This window comes from Cyprinodon tularosa, unplaced genomic scaffold, assembly GCF_016077235.1.
Source record: "Cyprinodon tularosa strain WSP-4 unplaced genomic scaffold, ASM1607723v1 ctg352, whole genome shotgun sequence".
In the NCBI taxonomy this organism is placed as follows: domain Eukaryota; kingdom Metazoa; phylum Chordata; class Actinopteri; order Cyprinodontiformes; family Cyprinodontidae; genus Cyprinodon; species Cyprinodon tularosa.
Window position 1 is genome coordinate 1133000 of NW_024039066.1, and position 24440 is coordinate 1157439.

Below are 24440 nucleotides of genomic sequence, written 5' to 3' on the forward strand. Positions count from 1 at the left end.
AGTTCAACTGGATCAAAGCAGTCTAAACCCTGTTCAGATTCCATGACTACCTCAGATGCTGCCCAACCCTCCAGAAACAAACCAATAGAGGAGTGCTAATGATCTTATTTTTAATAAGATCAATCTTATTTATAAAGAATCCCATAAAATAATTGCTGCTAATAGCAGGTGGAATGGACGGTTCAACTGAGCTATGGCTCTGGGTGAGTTTGGCAACTGTATTAAAAAGAAATCTAGGATTATTCTTATTCTCCTCTATTAATGAGGAGAAATATGCTGCTCTTGCTTTACAAAGGGTCCTCTGATACAGCAGTAAACCATTTTTCCAGACTAGGTAGGATTCCCACAGGCCTGAGGAGCGATATTTTCTCTCCAGTTTTCTCCAGTCCATTGTGACCAATGAACTAACAACATATATGCAACGATCCAGAATCCCGTAATCCTATTGGTCGAGCCAAGTGTTGCTCATTGAGAAGATAGCGGGAGACAACAGAGCAATATGGGGGACGAACGGAGGAATTTAAATGCTGAGGAATATGTAACTGCAACCAGCCTTGTGGAGCTCCTCATTCAGGAAAAGGAATCCTGGAAGTCCAAAGGAACAGCAGAGAGGTGGATGGAGGTTCTTCAGTAGGTGACCTTCCCAGCATCCAGGCTGCTGTGTCCTTTGTTCTCAGCATCCCATCATCCACTCAAAGACAAACAACTCCTGCTGCAAGAGCTCAGAGAAAATACAAGTGGAAAAAGTCGGCTATAGCTACATTATGTGGCATTGAGCTAATGATTTTTTTTTTCCTTTCTGTTTTCCAACTGTAGCCTACAGTCATTGCATTTAAAACACACACATATGTTTACAGGTTTGCAAAAGTTTGCTTTGGCACCAAAAATGTGCACTATTTATTTATTGTTTTATATTCATTTTTTTGAGTTTTAAGTTAAGCAGGAAGGCTTATGTTTAAGATACTTATTTTATTCAGCAACATTTGTTATTTAGTATTAAAGTGAATTGCTGGATAATACTTTGTTTTTCATGTGTTCATGTCGCTAACAAATCTGCATCTAATTAGATGCAGATTTGAGTCAAATAGGTAAAAAAATAATTTCACACACAAAGGGGGGCTAAGAAAATCACGCCAGCAGGGGTGAAGGCAATGGGGTCAGCTGGCACGCACATGAGGTGGCACTTTTTTTTTTACAGGGAGTTGGGAACCCTACTGGTGATTGACTAAATATTACACAATCATTTCAGCTGCTAAATAAGGGCAACGTGCCTACTGTTATATGCAATACCACCACAGGAATTACATGTTATGTAATACATTTATATCAGAAACGAGCGCAGCACTAACATTTGCTGGGATGGTTATCGGCCGTAATGAAAAATTATTCTTACTTTTAAAAAAAAATCAGTAGAAACGATAGTTTCAACTGCAGAAATTATGTCGCACTAAAAAAGTAGATAATTTTTATTCAATCCGAGGCTTAAAGGTGGGCAGCCAGCCAGATTGAGTTTTACAATTGCAATAGCACCAAATAGGAAAATAAACATTCCCAGAAAAGAGGGGCATGTTTTTAATTATTGAAAGCAAACTCCTGGTTTGCCAATACATAACGATGCAGACATATATCAATAAATATAATCAAGTACCTTCTGAAAGGTATAAACCCCTGTCAAAGCTGCACCAAACTTCCTGGAGTGCATCTCACAGGACGTTGATTTTGGATGTGGATCGTCAATCCTGTATGATCCTCGGCCTCCTCATTACAAGGCTATAAAAAGGAAAGAACAGGAGCCTAGGCGGAAGTTCAACTGAAGAAACGATTACTATCCGCCTCCGTCAAGGACCAATCAACATCCAAGTTGATCTTAAAAGGACATTTCAGTTGGCTGCCCAAAGCACAGGCAGCGGATGTGCAATGGCGGACTTCTACTCAGATAACCTTGAACCCCAGTCGGCCTCAGCAGATGGCCGCTCACACTGAGCCTGGTTCTGCTGGAGGTTTCTTCCTGTTCAAAGGGAGTTTTTCCTCTCCACTGTCGCTACAAGCATGCTTAGTGTGAGGGATTGCTGAAGAGTCAATGAGTCGATGCAATCAGCTGGTTTTCCTTAGATAGAAAACTTTGAATCAATCTGACTGGATGATCTGGTTGAACTGTCTCAGTAAAGTGCCTTGAGATAAAATGGCTTGTGAATTGGTGGTATAGAAATAAACTGGATTAGAACTTCCTTTTAGTTTATTTCTATCGCAGCAATTCACACCACATGCAGAGTATGGGTCCCTGATGGCCAGGATTAAGAACTAGGGTTTTTAAAGTCTGACTTGGCATTGATTAAAAATTTATTCCTGGTTAAAGAATCTAATTAAATATCATTTGATAATTACTATTCAAAGCAGAGCTGTTGCTCCCCCAAACTAACCCACTGCCAGGTGGATATTGGATAACTCTCTCTTTTTACCCAGAGGACCAACAGGTATTGCTGAAGGTCAGATGATACAACCACACCCTCTATGGAACCTGCATGAGCAGTTACAATAGAATCTATATTTAACAAAATGCTCAGGGAGAAGATGCTAACTTAATCCAGATCAAGACCCACAATTTTATTTGCACCTCGTTAGCAGAACAGCTTTGAGCAAACTTTCAACTTTGCACAGTGTTTGATCTGTACAGTCTGTTAGTAGATCAGGGCCTTAGTGTTTTGAGTGTCCTGAGGCTCAAACCTCACATGTCCACCGGTTGATCTTCCTAGCAAGTGTGTTGGCCTGCATGGTTCATTTTGTTTGGTCAGTTCCTTTAATGTTCCCTGAAATCTTTAATGCATCCGTACAGACAGACACTGTTGGAGCAGTGCTGACAGACCCTGCTCTATGTTAAACCTTGATGGGTGCTCGGTCAGGACCTTTTAAGGTCACTTTTCCACTTTTAGTGTCATTTTCCATCTCAGATTTGGTAAAGTACCTTTGTGAATATGTGACTATGCCGTGAGATCTAAGCAAATCTTAATAAAACGTGTTAAACTGGTTCTTCGTTTTTTGTTTCCTGTTTGCTGCTAAAGGTGGCACTTTTTTTTCCTGCCTGTCACCACACTGTCAAATTGGCCAGATGACAAGGTTGACTGGGAGGGAACCTCAGACAGGTTAGAATAAATTGAGCAATCAGGACTCAGTAGAATTCAGAACGCCTAGGCATCAACGAACCCATCAGAGACCATAAGTTACCCTGTTGAAGGCAAAGATGACCAGCAAACCAGCAAACCCAGGTAAGAATGAATCTCCCTGAGGAATCGGTTCTCTGCCAACTTTATTTTTTAGTGTTTAGAAGCAGCACCACTTTTATGCTCAATGGATTATCTAACTTTTAAGGGGATTTTAAAGAATGATAAAGCGTATTTTGGTCAAATGCTTCAATCAAGCCATAAATTAGATAATTAAATTAATAGTGAAATAATTCTTTGGTTTCTCTATTTCTTTTTATAATCCAATCTAAGTCAAAATTTCTATTTTACTCAATTTTTAAGTTTTTTTTATGTTATGAAAAACCAATAACGTTTAGAAATGAGAATAAATTAGAAAATTTTCACTCATTGTGGTAACATGTCCTTCTGTTGTATTTCCAATTAAAAACAAACTTTTTAACAAACATTAGAAAACAAGATGTTATGATTTAATTAAAGATCTGACCCAAAATGCAGAAGACCAAACAGAGAGAACAGGGAAAAGTTTAACAGGTTTATTTAGTATAATGAGATGAGTGCAGTGCTGCTCTGAACACTGTCAAACCGGAACTGGAAAGTGAAGGGAAGATACAGCTCAGTTTGGTTCTCAGATGATCCTTTCAGGGGAGAGAAGGTCCGAAACATCCAGTTTGCAGGATGACTTCCTGCCGAGAGGCAAAGACAAAAACAGCTAGATTAAATCTCAGGTAAACAAGAAACTCAGTTAGACTCAGCAAACCCAGCTTGGCTAAAGTACCCAAAACTGGCAAAACAAAAACTCAGGTTAGACTCAGCTAAACTAAGCATGGCTAGGGTACCCCAAACTGGCAAACACTCTGGCCTCGAGGTAGTGGCAGTCAGCAGCTTAAGAGCACTCCACAGGTAATGAGGCAACGAGCTGCAGGTGTGCAGGGAGGCCCAATGAAGACTGAGCACCACCTGGTGGAGGAAAAAAGGAAACACAAAAACAGACCACACAAACTGGATTCCTGACACAAGAAAAGAACAAAAGAATTCAAACCTGGTAATAGTGTATGCTGGCAGGGCGGGACTTAATGTCTGTCAGTGTCATTCAATCAATCAATCAATTCCGTTATTGTCAACTACAATTTACATTATAATTGAGATTTCAGTTTCAGTACAAACGGTTCATCTCATACATTGGGGTGGGGGGGACTGAGAGGGGGAACGGTTTACTGAGGCCATGAGTGCCGCAGAACGCTGCCTTTGGTGCGTTCTTATGGCTGCCCAGCTGCTCTACGTGACAAACCCAATATTCCAAATGTGTTGGGTTTTTACTCCTTGAAAGCGATATTATCCCATTTCACCTTTGAGTTCAACCACCGCAGCCAGCCTGCGTTCAATTGCACCCAGCATACGGCTCCTCCTGGCCCTGCTGGCTCACAGCCTTTGTGAGCGCATCAACCGCGGTCGGCAGCCTGGTCATTTTCCAATCTGTAATTGGAGACACATCAGGTATCCTCCAAATCCAAACATCTAAACATCTTCTACATCCTCCACTGACAGCATTGGAAAACACACCATCCTCCAGGCCTTCCAGGAGTCCATGGTGTATCCCATCAAGTATGTCCCGGAAGGACAGGAAGGGTCCCCTTTACCCTGTCCTCCAGTTGAGAAAATTTGATCCATTGCATTGAGGGACCAGCTGGAAAGAGAAGAGAGAGCTCAGAAAAGACAAAGACTCAGCAAAGCAGGGACAGAGCAGGGGGGGGGTAGCAGAGCAGCAGGAAAATGCGACCGCCTCCTGCAACAGTAAGAACAGAGAAAATCATTAGAGCATCTTTGTCCACATTTAGACTCCATGTTTTGTTTAAAAACCTTAAAATGAAAAGGTCAGACTTTAGATGTTTGTTATATCACAAAGGAAAGAGGCCTTCCTGTACACTGTTGTATTTCTAACATACTTCGACAGAGGAAGCGCCTCAAAGGGCAGTTTTAAATGCCCTTGGGTTTTCATGTTCAAATATTATTACAACATTACAGGAAATATACACTCATATATATATATATATATATATATATATATATATATATATATATATATATATATATATATATATATATATATATATATATATATATATATATATATATATATATATATATATATATATATTTAAAATTGCTTTGCCGTCAAAAAGTAAAAGGTTGCTCTTTATTGAAGCTGCAGTCAGGTGTATTAAATGAAAGATGCCTCCCTGCATTTTTATAAGTTAGCTACCAGTGAAATTATTTCCTGGTGTGAAAATGCGAAATATGTTGCTCACTTATTTGGTCTCATCTAATCGTTTGTTCATCAATGTGTGTTTGACTCCATCAGGCTCAGAAGAATCCGAGCTCCGCATTTTGCTGCTGGGAAAGAAAAAAAGTGGGAAAAGTTCTGCTGGTAACACCATCCTGGGAGAGAAGTGTTTCGGGACAGAATCTACTATTGCTTCTGGGACAAAAGTCTGTGAGCTGAAGACAAAAAGTCTCACAGTTGATGGTAAAAAGCTGCAGGTGAAGGTTCTGGATACTCCTGGTTTCAAGAACGGTGACAACTGTTTGGAAAAAAAGCTTCTGGAGGGCATCAAGATGCTTTCTCCTGAGGACAAGGGTAGCGCTACCGGTCCTCACGCAATCATCCTGGTGTTTGAGTCAAAAATAGCAACAATAGAAGATCATAAAGTGCTAAAAGCTTTAGAGGAGGGCTTTAAAAATGCTCGTTCTCACATCATAGTTGTCGTCACTAAGAATGATGGAGATGTAAAGAAGCCGAAGCTTTCTGGATTGAAAAGGATCCACTTATTGAGTAAGGAACCTGTCCCTGGAGAGGGTGAAGCGCTGCTGAAAGATGTCGCTGAGATGGTGAAGGAAGGACACTATCACAATGATTTGCTCACGAAAGCTTTAAAGACCACCTTTGAAGAGCTGTCAAAACCTGATGCCAAAAAAAAGCCGTCTCTGGGAGAAAAGGTGGTAGATTTGTTACTCAACAAAACCATAGTTTTTCTAACAAATAAACTGGGGTAATAAAATCAAACCTCGCTGAGTTGCTTTTATGTTGTAACTCAGAAGGTTCAGGTTGCTGGTTCAGTTTCTTTCCTTTCTAACGTGTGGTGGTGGGAATGATGAACAGGGTGAACTGGGAGCCGTTTAAAATGATCTGAATGTTGAAGCTTTGACTTTCATCCAACATGTTAGTGAGATGTTTGGGTGTCTGAGATCCAGTTCCTGTTTCAGAACATTTGTTTTCTAAGCTGGAGATTCTTTATCTGACTTTTTCTTTTTTAACTAGAATTATTTCTTTGCAATCAGAATGTTTGTATATTTTAATCAGGTGTTAAATGGTGGTGGTCTTACGGTGAAAAATGTCTCACTGTTTATTCTCTTTGCCTTTATTCTACATATTAACATGAAGAAAGCTCAGTCTGCCATGTGTTTTCCTTGGTTCCCTCATTCAGGAGTAGCGACGCTCTTTCAGTCTGACTTATTATTTAGTTCAAATTCAGTTAATTGTAACAACTCCTTTAAGCAATTAAGTTTCTTTTAATAAACAATATCAGGTCCTCTAGTTTTAACTACCCCTTAATCCCAGTTTTAAAATCATTATGAAGTCAGTTTTTGAATAAAACATTTATACATTTAAGAGTTACATTTGGATGAATAGCCTGTTTAATAAAATGTGTGTCCTTGAAAAGAAGTTCAGCAAATGTCTTTATTCAGAGCATCAATTGAATGTATTAACATCTGATAATCTCAGAAACCAGTTAAACGGACTCTTATGGTTTTATTCATTTTCTTTTAAACTAGTCATTTAATCTACCCGCTATTTATTTTCTAATAGCATAAAGTGTTTCTCATAGATGTTAGATTTCTGTGATCCTAAATTATTAGAACAAAGACATCATTGTTTAACTTGCAGTTGTTTATGATTCATATATACAGATGGTTTATCACTCAGGCCGGATCCACCCTCTTTGGTAATAGTGTGAATAAACAAAGACAAATAGTTTGTTGATTGATAATTAATTGCTCTGCTGATAACCCAGCCTGGGTCACTAAACTTTTTTGGATACCTGGATTTTAACAGCCGGTTCAGGAACCATTGAGAGGTGAAAGGCATAAACCCTGGTAAGTGAGCAAATTAGAGCTACAATTATTCAACTAAGAACAGGAGACTTGACCAAAGTGCTTTACACTACATTCATTCACCCATTCACTCACACACTGATGGTGGCAAGCTACATTGTAGCCACAGCTGCCCTGGGGCTCACTGACGGCTGCCGTACACTGGCGCCACCCTCTGACCACCATCAGTAGACAAGTGAAGGTGAAGTGTCTTGCCCAAGGACACAACAACCATGAAAGTTGGAGCTGGGGCTTGAACCGTCAACCCTTTGATTTCAGGGCAAACTCCTACATCCGACGCCACTGTCGCCCTTAAAGGAATAGTACACCCAAAACATGATTAGCCTTCATTTTCTACTCACCCCCATGCTGAACAACACTCTGGAGTACTTTTTTGATATCTCAAATGCATCTGGAGATCTGGGAGGCTTCTTGCTGTCTGCTGACATTCAAATAATGGAGGTCTATGGCGCCCGAGGCAGAAAGGTCCATAAAAGTCCACAAAAAACGTGTCAATATTCCTCCATACTGCTCGTCCAATGTATTCCAAGTGTCCTGAGTGGGTAGCGTCCAGAATTTACTCGAAACGAAGTCATTTAGAATGTTTTTAGAGCATAAACAGTAGTGTAAAGGATTTCCTGAAAGCGCGTTTATGAGTCTACGGAAACCGCGGCAGACCAACCCAGATGAAAGTGCGCATTCAGCTTGGCAAAGAACTCATGCTCTTCCTCAACACTGAAGTCCTCAGACATTTTTCTTTCGTTGTTTCTTCCTTTGCACAGGTAAACAGCACATTTCTTCTTCTACGCTTGCATTATCGGCAGAGCAGACGCTGAATGCGCACTTTCATCTGGTTTGGTCTGCCGGCTTCCGTAGCGTCGTGAACGCGCATGTGCGCGCTTTCAGGAAATCCTGTAATGACTTCGTTTCGAGTAAATTATGGATGCTACCCACTCAGGACACTTGGAATACATTGGACGAGCAGTATGGAGGAATATTGACACGTTTTTTGTGGACTTTTATGGACCTGGGGGGGTGAGTAGAAAATGAAGGCTAATCATGTTTTGGGTGTACTATTCCTTTAATCCTTAATCATTTTTTCATTATCTGCAGGATATCATTTTGCACAACAACAAGATGAAGGCATGACTGTTGCTTTTGGGGTTATATGATGCATTGACATTCAATCAGTAGCTGCAGGTGGAGCAGCTTCATCTGGAAATGCTAAGGATAATGAAGCTAAGAGGAGGGGGGAATGCATCCACCTCTCTGCATCCGAGGGTACTCAGTCCACAAAAAGCTATTAATGATTCAGTGTTTCCAGTCCATTATGCAGGACTCTTAAATGATAATGTCAGAGTAGAGAAAGGGATGTGCTCTCATCGTATTGTGCAAATTACACAATACGATGAGAGCGAAAGAGCTTTGAAAACTAATTCAACCGGGGCGGCTCTTAGAGCAGCATTAAATGTCACTGAAACAAGAAAAAATTGATTCTAACTTAAACCAACCTCCTGCTAAACCTGACAAACTAGTCAAAGATAAGTGACTGTATTCTAAAATAGAGGAAAGCGATACAGCAATCAGAGACTTTACTGGTCAAGTAGCTTCACTTGTGCAAATGTACTTGTACAGTGTATGTACTTCTACAGTGCTCAGAAAATAAAATCTAAGAATAAAACACCAAAATAAAAAACAAATCTGCTGCATCCATTCTATTTATTCAAATGTTTAAAATCAGAAGAATTCAAACATTGATAAACATGAACAATGATGTCAGGCTGAAATATTCCTTTATAATAGTAGAGCTAAATAGTGCAGAACCACATAGCAATGTAGTGTTTGTCCCACTTCTATCAGAAAATCCAATCAGGATTATTCTATCAGAAACAGAAGAGGGTAGTGATGTGGGAAAACGATATTCACTCCAGTTAAATTAAACTCTGATGAGGTCAGCTGAGCTCTGATCACTTTCTTCAGATGACTTTGAGCAACACCTCCTCCTGATGAGGGAAGGCTGAGATGATCCTCCATGAGTGTCTCCAGGCAGCCGTGTCTAACTCGGGGGGGGAAAGGTCGCGGTAGAGGACGCGATGACGTCACATGGTGGAAAGTAAACATGGAGAGAGCATCTAGTGATCCTTCCCAACCATAAAAACAAAATCTTTTCAAGATTTTGTTGAAAAACACAGTCATGTTTTTCCCCCGGGTCCGTTAATTCGAATGCAGGTAACTTAACTGAGATGTTATAAAAACATTCTGGACAACGAAGCTTCAATTCGCCTTTGCAAAGGGGGAGGAGCATCAGCAGCACCCATCTGCGAACAGCAACTCTGACCCCCCCTGCAACACCGGCTCTTTTTACTATCTTCATAGGGGAAAATCTTACAGTTTCACACAGACAGTCCCACAGAGTGATCATCCTCCCTACTTCCTATCTCAAAATATGGAGTTGCTTCCTGTCTTCCTGCTCCCCTGTTAATCAGCTTCTTCTGTGTGTGTGTGTTTGGGAGGAAGGTCATTCTCAGCCTTCCCATCTGCAACTGTTGTTTTCTACACTCTGTTCTGTAAATCTGCCCTGAAACATATGAACAATAAGTTTTGCTGCAGCTTTAACTTAGCTTTTTACTTCTTTTAGCTTAAAACATGTATATATATCTTCAATGGTTAAAAATAAACACTGCTGTCTGCATCTGCCACTTCTTTATAGCAAGACACAGAATTCAATAAATTCTATTCAGTTTATTTCTATAGCTCCAATTCACATCATGTCATCTCAGGTCACTTTCCAGTTCACCAGATCATCCAGTCAGTGTCATGAAGCGAGGACAGATGGACCCAGTATTCAAGGAGAGACAGTCAGTAGGAAAGTTCAAACGTTTATTAACTAAAACAAAACAAAAGCGGAGCTGTGGCTCACGGACACTGCAGGCGGGGGGGCGGGGCACCGCCCAATCTCAGACACTGTAGGGGAGAAACACAGGTACGTGACCACGATCATCTGATATATGATTATCTGGGTTGGTCACTTACCTGGTTTAACAGTCCAGACTACGAATGTCCCCAGTGCTGCAGTCCCAGAGGTCATGCTGAAACCTGATCCTGGTCAGGGATCCAGAACAGACAGGAACAGGCAGGATCCAGATCAGGCAGGAACAGAAACAGGTGGCAGGATCCAGACTTCCAGGCATCCTCAGGCTCCCAGGAGGGACCAGAAGCATGACCAGGTGGTCACACACAGGAGCAGACAGGATCAGGTGCAGACAGGCACGCACAGTTGAAGAGGGTAGCCGAGACAGGACGTGGAACCGGAACTTGAAGCAGGACTTTAAACTGGTCTCCTCCCTGAAGCCAGGCTTACTTTGATAAAAACTGAACCTCCCCACATATTGAGCCAAAAACCCAGAGGACTCCGCGGGGGAGGAACAGTGGACAATCAGGAGATGAGACAAACACAAAAACCCTCTTTCCAGTGGCTGCTAGGATCCAGGACATGAACCAAGGCAAAAACTCAGACAAACAGACTAACAGAAAGACAAGTAATGATCTGGACCTGAATGCTCAGGCTGAACTGAATATAAACCAGAGGAAACAGCTGAGAGGAATAAATTATAATTGAGGCAGGGAGGGAAAAACGACAGGTGAAAGGAATTACTAATTAAGGGAGAGCAAACAGGCCAGATCATCCAGTCAGACTGATTCAAAGTTTTCTATCTAAGGAAAACCAGCTGATTGCATCGACTCATTGACTCTTCAGCAATCCCTCACATTAAGCATGCTTTTAGCGACAGTGGAGAGAAAATCTCCCTTTGAACAGGAAGAAAAAGAAGCATAGATACAAAAGGCAACTGTCAACCAGCTCCACAGGCGGCCCCGTCCAGGAAACACACAGCCAGGCAGACGAGCTCCGAGCCAGCTCCCATGTCAGAGGATGAAGAGAGCACATCCAGTTAGTCACAGTCAGAGAAACAGGACTACACTGGAAAACAGGCCAAGCTCCAACATCTAGAAACAAAGGTGTTGATGGCAGCAGCACAGCTGATATTTCTCTCCAGGATGGAGTCACAGCCTAAATAGGATACCTTTGTCGGGTATTAACGGTGTTCAGGTCGGATGAATGCGACCTGGCGCAGGTCACATTTGAAAAGATCAGATTTGTTTCGGATTCAGGACCACAAAGCTAAGTGGTCTGGGTCGTATTGGAAAAAATCGGATCTGTGTTGTTCAGACAGCCATGAAAAGATCAGATCCAGGTTGCATGTGGGCAAAGAATCGGATTTGCGTCACTTCAGGCTGCTGTGTGAACGTAGCTCATGAAGCTCATACTAATATAAAGGAAGCAGTGAATATTGTCATTGGAGTGACTGGTTTACAGGTTTTATGCTGAAATGTTTCTTCTGCCTAAAATTATTTTGAATGACATTATTTATTTGTTGTAATTATTTTATTCTAGCCTCTCAAATACCATTTGCACATAAATATGGTCTGCAATCACCACATAATTTTGAATATCAGATGCTTCAATGAGTTACTCAGGACTTGAGCACTTTTAACATTACCTCTAGCTATAGCTGGCGAGGCCTATAGAAGAGGAAGGGCAGAGGTGTGTGTGTGTTTTAGGGTTGTCCTGAGGGGAATGAATTTTCATGCCCTGAGGTTATATAATCTTTCTGAGGAAGAACTCCTGCTCAGCCTCTGATTTGCTGCCTGACTCTGATTGTAGAATGAGGAGATGATGTGGGTGGGGGGAGTAAACGGATGCAGTTTATCCGACGGAGGATCGGTGGTTAATACAATCACATCAGGATCTTCTGCTTCCACAGATATCCAAGATGAGCTGCTGTTGTGGGTCCAGTGAGTACTCTACATTTCTTCAACCCTTGCATATTTTTTCTATCTGCTTGATGTTAATGTTGAATGATGTGCTCCCAGTATTTACTCTACATGCTGTTAGTATGAAGAACATTAACAGGCTCTTTGTTTTGAGATGTTAGATAGCATTTTATCACGTATAAAGTTGATCTAGATTGTTTTTAGTAAATGTGTCTCAGAAACTGGTATATTTCTCAACCTAACGGCTGCTTCGTGTCTCCTAATGAATCACTTAAAGGGATACTTTGGATCTTGCTGATCCATCCAATCTCATTCCTCCTGTCAAATGTTTTCCCTTTTCTTCTTTTTCCTTTCAATGGGCTCTAAGCACAGCTCCACTGCCTCCTGAATTGAAGGCATCTCCTTTGTTTCATCTCTTTTTTTCCTGGATGAACTGATTAATGCAGGTATGTCTGGCCATTAGAGAAAGAGGAAACAAAGAATCTGCCTTAAATTCAGGAAGTAATTGAGTTGTGCTAAGAGCCCATTAATGACGAATGTCCCCTTTCGTTAAGACCAGACTCTGAGTTTTCCGTTTCACAAAGAGAGATTCCTCCCCAGAGCTAACCTGGTCGGTAGCAGGTTTTCAAGGTCGGTCTAAGCGCAGTAACCGAGATAACTGTTGAGTGTAAATCAAATGCAAACTGAACCAGACCGTGCCAGACACATCTTAACCGCGCTAACATGGTACTAGTTCATCAGTAGGGCTAGGCGCTGTTCAGTTCAGGTTCAGTTCTCAGATAACACAGAGCGCATGAGCAGACATCTCCTTACAGTCAGCCTCCGTAATCATTCATAAAAATCCTAGCTTTCCTGCCAATCACATGATTTCCTGAGAAGATTCTGCTTAGCAGTGTGATAAAGCTCAACGTCTATCGTTTCCTGTGTCTGTAAGCACTGATTAGACTATCGTTTGTCATATCCACTCATTCATGCATGGCTGAGTGGTGCGTTTTGCAGCCGCTGTTCTCAGCTACCTGTTTTTAAGTTATCTTTAATGTTTTTACGCATCCTCCTTTGGACTGTCCTCTCCACTCTACATCGACCTGGGGCAGGTTTATCACAGTATACGTTTGCTGATCTCCTCCTGCTCTGTGGGCTTCTGTCTGCGCCTCCTCCGCCAGCTCTCCAGCTACACCCAGAGATAGCGCTCCTTCCCCGCCGGAGATACATCCACCACGGATCTTGTCAGAATTTCCACATCAATGATTTTGTTGTGCCATATGCCATGATCATACTTTTTGGACATTGGGAAGCAGTGTCCATATTTCTTATTTAATCAGATATTATTCAACTTCAACCCTATAATGTCATTCTGGTCCCCTTCTTGCCGCTCTCACCGATATTTCACTGGATCGCTGGCTTCAGTTTGCTTGCTAGCCTGGCTTGCTCATCATGGACAGGTTCTCTCATACTGTGTTATCCAATCTGGACTTACATCTTCCAGGTCCCTGAGTGAAGCTAGTATCAGCTCATGCAGTCCTCTGGATCTCCCCATAAAGCTCAGCAGACCGTCTCTCCAACCTGCAGTCTACAGACTGACCAACTCCATCTATCTCCACTCCACCACCAGTTTCAGACCTGGTGGCTAACTGCCCTGTTCTTTACTCGTGTTCATTCATATCTATCAAAATCAAGCTCTATGTTTCCTGCCGAGGTCTGAGCTCCAAAGACAAGTAATTGTATCCATAAATTTCACCTAATTGTCTTTACTCTTCATTTGAGTTTTTCAGATTGAAAGCATATCATCACTCATCACTTTGGCGCCCCCTAGTATAGCAGTGTCCCTATGCACCGCGTACACTGCATACCCCCCCTTTCTACTCTACTGTAATAAAGATAACAATAGTCAGTTTTGCTTTCAGAAAAAAAAATACATAGAAGATTGTAATATGCTGCTTTGAGAAGCTCACATCTTCATGAATTCTGATGTTTTCCTACAGAGCTGAAGATCGTGGTGATTGGGAGCGACGGTGCAGAAAGGAATGAAGTCATTAACCTGATCCAGAACCACCTTAAGTCCAATCAGACCAGCTTCAACCTTTCCTGTCTGCCTATTGAAGAGGTTTATCCTGAGAGCTATGAAGGTCTTGATATGGATCATTTCAACCGACTGGGTCAACCAGACTATGATAGCAAGGAAATGGAGATCAAGAAGATCACGAGGTGCATCTCCAAAACCGCTCACCATGTGTTCCTGTTGGTCATTAAGAACGGTCAATCCAAAGAAGAAATTAAAGCAATGGTGGAGAATATAAAGGCTGTATTTGGTGAGAAAGTAACAAAGAGCATGATTCTTGTGCTCAAGGGAGAGGCTCTAGGCAATGAGGGGATTTCCACAATAGAAGACATTAATAAAGAGGACAAACTGAAATTCATCAGGTGTCTTAAAGTCTGCAACCATCAAGAGAGTCAGTCTGCAGTCAGTGAAATCGTAAATGAAATTCAAGAAATCATCTCAGAGAGTGGAGGAAAATGTTACACCCACAAGATGATGATGATGATGATGATGATGAAGGCTCAGAGCTCAGCAAAAAAAGGTAAGTAGTGATAGGGTTCTGGCTCAGAGTTTTAGTCAAAGTTAAAAACGGGATGGGCTTTCTTTAAGCAGGTACTGTGTTTGTTGACTGTTAGATTCAAAATATTGTGAGTTCATATTTCATATTTCATAAAAGTTTATGACCCTGTAAATGCCTTCTGGCTGAAGGCAAGTCTAAAATAAACCTCCTGATTGAATCACAGGACAGAATGTAGCATCTTATTCTTTCAATGTTTCATATGCCCACACATTAATTTTATAATTGTCATTCAATAACTCTAACATTGACAATAGCTGAGGGGGTTGGGGGGGGGGGGGGGGGGGGGGGGGGGGGGGGCATTTTTCTCCACATAAAAAAGCATGAAATATGCCGTTTACAAGAAATCAGGGGTCTTGAACTCATCATCTGTTTCTGTTGCCATAGTAACATTCTCCCCGGAACCAGGTTTGGTTCACTAAACTCAGAGTGTCCTCTGAAAAAAAAGAACATTCACTAGGTCCGTTACACACCTCAGGTTTTAAAAACAAACACTGCATGTCCTGCTGACCAGGATCTTATTAAAGAAAGATTGGAATCAAAGTGAATTAAATATTTTTAGGGAGAGGATTCTACTAACCTGACAACAGCCAGATGCATGTCTCGCTCCGCCTAGCTCCACTCACATACATCTGGGAACCCGCCATAGGAATTGCCTTTACTGAAGGCTGGGCCTTATCAAAACTCCTTGCATATGATTGGATAAGCCACTTGTCTGTCATCTTTATTGACGTGCTATTTCAACCACTCACACCGAAGCTAACCCGTGACGCTGTGAGAGGAGGAGCCATTTGGTAGATCAAGCTCTTGCCAAATCCGGTCGGGAGAAGGGCGAAAACATCGTTTCCACCAACAAAAGCCTTCAAAGCCATTCTCTGATGTTCTTTTAATGAAACAATATCAGATAGATTGGACAACACAGAAGAAATAGCAGCATCAATGCTAACGCTTGCTTCCTCAATGCGAGCCGCCATTGTTGTTGGAATCTCACGGTCGCTTCTCCACTCCAGGACACACCCACCCTGCGTCCTGATTGGACAGACCATAAATTCGGTTGGGGAAATCACTTTCAATGAGCGGGTTCCCAGATGTATGTGAGTGGAGCTAGGCGGAGCGAGACATGCATCTGGCTGTTGTCAGGTTAGGATTCTACAACTCCGTTAACAGGATATGAGATTAATTTGTTCTTGGTTTAATACATTTGTTTAATTTAACCTTTATTTAACCAGGAAAAAATACCATTGAGATTAAAGCATTTAAAGATAAAAACTCAGTCAACTTCCAGTTTCTCTGTAAAATATTCCCCCAGGAAGGGGGCTTTCTCCCCCAGTTCTGTTCGGGCAAAAGGAGCAGAGAGCAACAGCTGATGGTGGATCTCAGGGCAGAAGAAGCCGTGCTTTACTGTGGAAATAAGGTACAAATGTTAGATGGCAGTAATCCAAGAAGGGCCTCGGAAATAAAAGTGTAGCAATGACACTGCCTTCTGGTAGAGAGGGAAGGCCATCCCACCTGACAGGTCACAGTGATGTCATGACTCTACAGTCTGTTATGAACCTTAATGAATTATGGGAAACAGAGTCCAACATTTGAAGACATGAAGAAGAAGCATTCTTATAAAAAAGGTCCCCAAAATCTAAGACCAATAAAAACATGGCAGAGACAAGGCGCTTTTTACTCCAAAACGAAAAACATGTCATATTACGAAAGAAGAAGCTGTTAAGGAAGAAAATTATTCTAAAATAGTTAACTTTGGAAAAAGTTTGGCTGTCTCTCTTCCTCTGATCCCAGGCCCTCCCGGCGAGCTGTGTGTGGCCACAAGGAAACCAACAATGCGTGTTGACATCACAGAATTACAGAGTTTAATCCAATATAAGACAATGCATAAACTTAGAAGTAAGACAATGCATAAACTTACACCAGAAACTGCAGAACAACGGAGACATACATTCATTTACCTGACATAAATGGAGAGAAGGAAAGAAAGCAAAGACGTACAAAGACATCTTTGGAGAGTTGCAAGAGCAAATCTGATTTGTTACTTCTGTGTAGAAAGTTTTATAATGTAGGTGTGTTTTTCCCTTTAGTATGTTCAGTTAAGGCGTCCCTCCGCTTGACCAATTGGAAGCTACCTTGGACACTCAGAAAAACTTAGAACTTCCCCTAATTGACGGCCTGGCCTCCAGGAATTCTAAGGTCATCTGGCTAAGGAAAACATAAGATAAGATTTCACAGATAGCTTCGGAAAGCGGGGCCTCTCCTGCCATCCTGACAAACAACCGGAGCCTCATTGCGAGATCCCCTCTGACCTACATTTTCCTTCCTGTACTTTGAATACTTACCCATCAATAGTTTAGTTTTAAATCATTAACACAAACTTGTTCAAAATTAAGAAATATGTTCAAAATGAGAGTGTTCAACATACCTTTTACACATAAGATTAACTGTATTAAAAACTAAATATAATCATTTTTCTTTAACAAAGCCGAGTTTAACTTTTAATTTCTTAACAAGTTTATTAATCAAATGTTTGAAGGTGAGGGATTCATTAATTCCTATTCCAAGGTACTGATATTCATGTTCCACCTCAATGACATTCCTTTCCAGAGTGGACACTACTGGAAGGGTTTGAGGCACCTTGCATTGGCTTCCAGACTTGTTTTCCACAGCTTCATTGAGTTCTTGATGAAGGCTATTAGTGTCCTTTTGATCTTACATTTCCAAGCATTCCAGTATTCATGTATCTGGCATTGAGTCGTAGGCTTTGTTATAGTCAATCCAGGCAGTGCACAGATTTGTCTGCCTGGTCTTACAGTCTCGAGTGACTGCTCTATCCACTAGTAGCTGGTGCTCAGCTCCTGTGGTGTTACTGCCTATTCCCTTCTGGGAAGGGTGCATGTATTGAGTCATGTGCCTACTCATCTTAGCCGCTATGATGCCTGACAGGACCTTCCATGTGGTACAGACACAATTTATTGGCTGGTAGTTGGATGGGATTGTTCCCTTCTGGGGATCCTTCATGATCATGATTGTCCGTCCTTGGGTTAACCATTCTGGGTGGGTCCCATCCATCAGCAGTTTCAAACAAGGCTACACATGGCGAGGTTATAAAAGACAGACCTGTTTTACCACACAGCTGTGGCTGGATCAATGCACGCAGCTCCAAGCTGACGAATAATAAGGGTCCTATTTTTTTTTTAAGTTTGGATGCTGATTTTGCTTTATTACAATGCCAAAAGCTGAAAAGATAATAAAATACAGCTCAGAAAAGACACTGGGGCTTATTTTATCTTGAAAAGCAGTAGTTTCACTGTTTTTTTTTAATAGATTTCTATGTTATCATAGATGTAAAAATATTACATTTTGCTATATACACTGATTCTGAAAAAACGTTGAAACTACTGGCTTCACAAAAGTTTTGTGGTCATCAAAATGCTTCAGTGTTATTCTATGAGTCAAATAGTGAAGCAAAGCATAGTAAACGCATTTGGCACAATTTAGTAGCCCGATAAACCAGACTTAATGTGAGATTAAATGTGTCATTTAGTCTGGCTCTGATAAATGAAACATCAGAAGATTGCTGATGAGAACAACCCGTTGTTTTTCAAACCATGTCTGTTCCTATTGGCCAACGCTCTGACCAATGAGCGCCACTGACTGTGACGTAGGAAGCACGACAGGAAGCTGGTAGGGGAGTGTAAACAAACAGCCTGACGGTAAAACGGCGAATACGTCCTTCTTAAAAAAGAATGAGCGTAGAGCCTCTTCCTGCTCACGTTTCAACGAAAACCCCAAGTCTAATCCTTCCAGAACTGATTCCAAAGCTAAGTCAAACCAGAACTGTTCAATAGTTGTTGTCATCTTCCTTGTTGTGCTTCTCCAACGTCATGCAGCTTTTTCGTCCCGCCCTCAAAACCACACCCACTTTGCATTCAGAAATTCAAAACACATCTCTGCGTTGTGATTGGCCCGCCAGATTTAGGGTCTGGGGTATTGATCGAGGCTAGACCACTCGCAGGCAGCTGGTGGGCGGTTCTAATTTACAAGGCTAACAATTTGGCACATTTGGAGAGGTTTGGAGATGCTGATTACACCAGATGTTCAAAACCCCACAGCTCTGGAAGTGTTGTAGCTAAAGGTCTGAAATTTTCTGCATTCTTGGTTGACATGATGTAGAACAAATGTAATACAATAAGACCTGCCTTTTCTCGAGCATGTCTTTATTACTGCTGTTAAAAAAGACCTATCATTTTCAAGAATAGACTGTGTTCAGAATTGTGTTTTACTCACCCAATTTTAATTTATATATTCTGAAACAAGAATGATTTAGCTTTCAAATAATGTAATAAAGATGTAATTTGGGTTTACACTTCCTAAGTTATTTGCTTTTATATTAGAGTATGCAAAATAGGTGAGAAGTTACCAAACTGAGGTGGCTATTTTAGACTCTGCTATAATACTGCGCACTGATTATGAATTTCAATATTTTCCAACAGAGAAACAGGAGCTGAGGATCGTGGTGATTGGGAGCAATAATGCAAAGAAGAAAGAAGTGATTGACATGATCTGGAAACATCTTCAGCAGAGTAACAATCCACATCGGACCAGGAGTTGCTGCCTAAAATCTAAGGGTTACCCTGTGAGCTATAAAGGACGTGACATGTTTATTTTTAACCCACCTGGTCTGTATGCTTCAAAATGCAACGGGGATAAAATGAAAGAGATCAAGAGGTGCATCTCCAAAACCGCCAGTCATCTGTTCCTGTTGGTGATCGAGAACGAACCATCCAAAAAGAAAATTAAAGAAATGCTAGAGGACATAAAATTCACCTTTGGTCAGACGGTAACAGAGAACATGGTTCTTGTGATCAATGGATATTCTGCAGAGGATGGGGGGGGGTCAATAATAGATGCCATTAACGCTGAGGAGGAGCTGAAAAACAGGTGTGTTAATGTCCAAGGCCAAAACCCTGAACCTGCAGCTGACATCATGGATAAAGTTGAAGAAATCATCAATGCTTGTCCATGCTGTTACACCTACGATGAAATGATGGAGGCTCGAAGGTTAGCAGAAAAAGGTGAGAATCATCTACTGCTGATTGAAATATGTTTACTGACAGGATAATGGCCTGGAGGTTTGGTCTGAGTCAATCACAGAGGACCTTGGTGGGCTTCAGTCCCAGAGACTCCAGGCTGAAATTGCCTGGTTATGGTCTTTATGTACGATTAAAGCCCTCTGAAGGGAAGCAGGGCAGTTAAGATGTTAGAATAGCAAGCAGCATTCTAGATTAGAACAAGGTCTGATCTTTAGCAGCCTTTATTATAATGTCTGCTCAGTTTAGGCCTCATGTCGAGCTTTTGAAGGTGATTTAGACTCTGCTGTATTACTGCATACTGATTATGAATCCTAATATTTTCCAACAGAGAAACAGGAGCTGAGGATTGTGGTGATTGGGAGCATTGATGCAGGGAAGAAAGAAGTCATTGACATGATCCAGAACCACCCGAGGATCACTGACAAACCAAATGAGACCAAGGTCAACATTTGCTGCTCGAAGCCCCAAACTGAGAGTTACGCTGTGAGATATGAACGCCGTGACATGATTCTATTTGACCCACCGGGTCTGTGTGATCCAAACTGTAATGGGGATGAAATGGAAGAGATCAGGAGGTGCATCTCCAAAAACGCTCGCCACGTGTTCCTGTTGGTGCTAGACGTAAACTTTACGGAAGAAAATAAAGAAATGTTGGAAAAGATAGAATCCACATTTGGAGAGAACATACAAGAGAACATGATTATTGTGTTCAAACTGACACAACCTTGCGACGAGCCCCAAATAGATATAATTAAGAGGGAGCTATTTGACCTTATGAAATTCCTCTATGACTTTGCAGTGAAATGTGAAAGGAGGTGTGTGGATGTCGTTGAAAATTTTAATAATGAATCTGCAGTCAAACAAATCATGGATGAAATTAACAAGATCATCACGATAAGTGAAGGAGAGTGTTACACCTACAAGATGTTGAAGACCGTTCAGAAGAAAGAGGAGAAAACTAAGAAGCTTCCAATAAAGGCAAAAATTGGTTTACTGGTAGGATTATGGGTCGGAGCTTTGCTCGGGCTCATTTTCTTTGGGAAGGACTTCCTTCAAACAGGATGTGTGCTTGGAGGTGGATCTGGAGCCATAATGGGGATGGTTGTTCCTGCTGCAAAAGAACGGCTGTTGGCAATAAAAGCTCGTATTTAATTATCTGCTGCTTTAATGAGCTCAGAGCTTCAGAGAAACTCCAAATATTCTGACCTAAAGCCGACTTAAAGGTACGGGAAGATCCATGAGCCAATATCTAAAATTCAGCTCAATATTATTATGACATCAGCATCATCGTAAAGTTCATTGTCCTGTTTTGTTTTTATACTTTTTTTATGCTGCAAGTTTGTTTTATCCTTTGCTTTGATTTTAAAATCCTTTGATCAGATTTGGCGTGCAGATTAAACAGTAGATTAAAGTTTTCTTTCTTCTTTACACGAGTGTTTGGTCGTTTATCAAGGGGGCAGGTTTGTTGTGGCCAAAGGCTAACCAGTTAGCAACTTAGTGCTAGCAGGTTCCCAATGGGAAATTCCATTGGGACCAAGTAGCACTAAATTGGTGACTTAGAAACGACGCTGTCAAGGAACGCTATGGACAGAGGAAACATGCAAGAGGAGGAGAGTTTAGTGTCGGAGGTCGTGGATGAGTCTCCTCCGTCATCCATTTTTTATTTAGAGGAGGAAAGCGGGGACGAAGATGTTGTGGAAGAGGACACCAGGGCGGCAGAAGCTTGGTTTGGTGTAGAAGGCTTCCAGCCGTACATGTTTGAGCCCTTGCCTCGCAACGCTGCCAGTTCTGTTAGCTCTACGCCTGCCGAAGACACAGACGTCCATCCCCGTGAACACTGGGACGCAACTCAATGGGAAAGGAAAGGATTCTGATTTCAACCGTTGCATATATTAGCTGCGACATATGAATCAAGATGCTATGACCGAAAACATTTGATTGACAGATGACCGTTGATATATGATTGGCTGAATTTAGGTGTTCAGGCTGACGTAGAACTAACTGGCCTGCAGAAGATAATGGAAAAAAAAACAGAAGACAGGATTTTTTTAAAATAGAAATTTTCTAACTTTCTGGACAATATGGTCTGATAAAAAGAACATTTATATACATATTTAAGCCAGAAAGAGTTTGAATGAGACTGGACTACTGCAATGCGCTTAACATTGGCCTCAGTCAGACATCAATTTCTCGTCTGCAACTTGTGCAGAACGCTGCTACCTGATTTTTAACAAGCACGTCCGGACTCGAACACATTACTCCTGTGCTGTCGTCACTCCACTGGCTTCCAGTCCATTTTAGAATTGATTTTAAACTTCTGCATTCATGACTTTGCCCCCTCTTACTTGTCTGGGATTTTAACTTTTTGCAATTGTGGCAGAGCTTTATGCTTCTCGGGTCCGCTTCTGTTAGAGGTCCCTAGGTCAAGACTCAAACTGTCGGGCGATTGTTCTTTTGCCGTCGCTGCTCCCAGACTGTGGAACAAACTACCCCCTGACATCCGCAGCACCACTGACCTCAGCCTTTTTAGAAAAAAGCTTAAAACCCACTTTTTTAAATTAGCATTTAATTCTGACTAGGATAATACTGTCTCTAAGATGTTCTCTTTCTGTGTGCTCCTTTCTATGCACCTCTGGAAGGCTTTTAATGTCCTGCACCACTACAGCACTTTTAATTGTATCTGTATGTTTTATATGTTTTATGGCTTTGTTGTAAAGCCCTTTGGGTACCATTTGGCTATTGTAAAGGGCTATACAAATAAACTTGATTGATTGATTGATTGATTGATTGATTGATTGATTGATTGATTGATTGATTGATTGATTGATTGATTGATTGATTGATTGATTGATGTGTTCTACAGACGTTCTGCACATATCCCCCTGGAAAATGAGACCTCCATCCCAACTGGGTTTTCATCTTGTTGAAGAAAAGGAAATGAATCAAATACTTAATGATAAATGGAGAGCAGGGGTTCTGTTTGATTATCCTGACCTAAAGTTGGGTTTCCTTTGGGACTCTGAGCACCCCTGACCTTTCTCTGTTTGGATGCTTCTCTTGGGTTTGTTTGGATCAGTGGCCCACAGAACACTGGACCAACCACTTTGCCCTGTGACCGAGTCCTGCACAGGTCTGATTTTTAAAAACTGTATCCAACAGTTCAGAAACGAGACCCGACCTACCCACGGTTATCCCTATTTAAACCCGGCCGGGAACAACACAACTGCAAATAATGAAGTGCAACCCGACCCATGATCACAAAGTGTAAACACAGCTGTTTATAATAACAGAGACAGAAAAGATAATTGCCTCATGCTCGCTGCACTCACAGATTAACAGCTGTATTGGCTGAATAAAGAAGGTTTGCCTCAATGGTTAAAAAATACTGTTATCTGAATATTCTGAATCAGTAAATTTTTTAAGATGTAGAGTTTATAAATAACAAATGATATATTTCATTCAAGCTGTAACTCTCTGTATGTTATCTGTCCACATTTTGTTCATTTATAACCTTGCCTGCACCCGTGAAATAATATGAGGTCTTTTTCTACCTGTAGATGTAGGTTTTATACGATTACCTGATGGATACCGACAGGTGCGCGAGCCGGTGCAGGACTCTGCTCTGGAATCAGTTTTTTCCGGTTGCTTCTTTACCTGCTTCTGACTGCTTTGTAAATCGTTCTGGACAGACAGGTAAGTTAATGGTAGCACAGAGGAGCAGCGGAGCAGACTGTCAACAGGAGACTTTGATGAGGTCTGAGCTAGGAAGAGAGGAGTTGTGGATCTCTCAGCATCTCGAGAGGATTTTTTCCAGGGCTAGAAGGGCTTGGAAAAATTCATGAGGATCTGAAGGGTTTCTGCCGAGGATTTACAAGAAACAAAGAGTAAGAGCATGAATAAACTTAAAAAGTTCAGAGAATAACTCAGCACAGCTCAGAGGGGCTAGAGTACCCAAAATAGGCAAACACTCTGGCGAAGAGGTGATGACAGTCAGCTGTTCATAGTTGCTGAAATGTGTAGGCAAGCCCTCCAAGACAGAGTAACCAGTTGGCACCATCTGGTGGACGAAAAGTGGAACTGAAAAGGAAAACAAACTAACCCCAAACTGGAACCTAAGATCGAGAAGAAAGAACTAGAGAAAGTAAAGACATAAATCAACTAAAAACTCTGAGAAATACGCAAGAGTAATAAACTCTAAAACAAATGACAACATGTGTAAATAAACTGAACTAATATGGCAAACCCATAATAACAAATAAAACAGAACCAAAGAAACCATATAATCACCTGCAGGAACCTGATAAACACACACACACACATATATATATATATATATATATATATATATATATATATATATATATATATATATATAAAGGGGGAGGGGTTGTCGTTAAAGGGGGGGATTGTCTCCTGTAATACCTGAAACCAATCTTTGATTGTTAAGGGTCAGTCGTTAAGGAGGTATTGTTCACCGGCTGGAGCGGGGAGGTACTTTGTTCAATCCCCCCCCTTTAACGACTGACCTTCAGAATCATAGACAGGTTTCA

General features: G+C 41.3%; 2 protein-coding genes and 1 long non-coding RNA gene across 3 annotated transcripts; 2 read left to right on the plus strand and 1 right to left on the minus strand.

The window, feature by feature from the left end:
• Positions 1-3115: 3115 nt before the first annotated feature.
• LOC119789995 (GTPase IMAP family member 4-like) lies at positions 3116-6659 on the plus strand. The gene is made up of 2 exons (XM_038295275.1): positions 3116-3263; positions 5560-6659. Exons 1-2 carry the CDS (start codon positions 3239-3241, stop codon positions 6249-6251), a joined length of 717 nt encoding a protein of 238 aa, XP_038151203.1. The 5' UTR covers positions 3116-3238; the 3' UTR covers positions 6252-6659.
• LOC119789996 lies at positions 3810-4879 on the minus strand. Its single transcript, XR_005281666.1, has 3 exons — positions 4761-4879; positions 4547-4673; positions 3810-3883 (listed from the first exon to the last, which is right to left on the minus strand). It is a non-coding gene; the product is annotated as an uncharacterized LOC119789996 (long non-coding RNA).
• A 5402-nt stretch (positions 6660-12061) lies between the features above and the next one.
• Positions 12062-21318, plus strand: LOC119789964 (GTPase IMAP family member 8-like). The gene is made up of 4 exons (XM_038295224.1): positions 12062-12203; positions 14165-14761; positions 19291-19872; positions 20219-21318. Exons 1-4 carry the CDS (start codon positions 12182-12184, stop codon positions 21040-21042), a joined length of 2025 nt encoding a protein of 674 aa, XP_038151152.1. The 5' UTR covers positions 12062-12181; the 3' UTR covers positions 21043-21318.
• Positions 21319-24440: the final 3122 nt, after the last annotated feature.

Bases quoted from the DNA above. Each gene is read 5' to 3' on its own strand.
- LOC119789995 (XM_038295275.1), top strand. From the start codon at position 3,239: ATGACCAGCAAACCAGCAAACCCAG. The intron at 3,264-5,559 runs GTAAGAATGAAT...TGACTCCATCAG, and splicing joins CAGCAAACCAGCAAACCCAG to GCTCAGAAGAATCCGAGCTC.
- LOC119789964 (XM_038295224.1), top strand. From the start codon at position 12,182: ATGAGCTGCTGTTGTGGGTCCA. The intron at 12,204-14,164 runs GTGAGTACTCTA...GTTTTCCTACAG, and splicing joins GAGCTGCTGTTGTGGGTCCA to AGCTGAAGATCGTGGTGATT. The intron at 14,762-19,290 runs GTAAGTAGTGAT...ATTTTCCAACAG, and splicing joins TCAGAGCTCAGCAAAAAAAG to AGAAACAGGAGCTGAGGATC.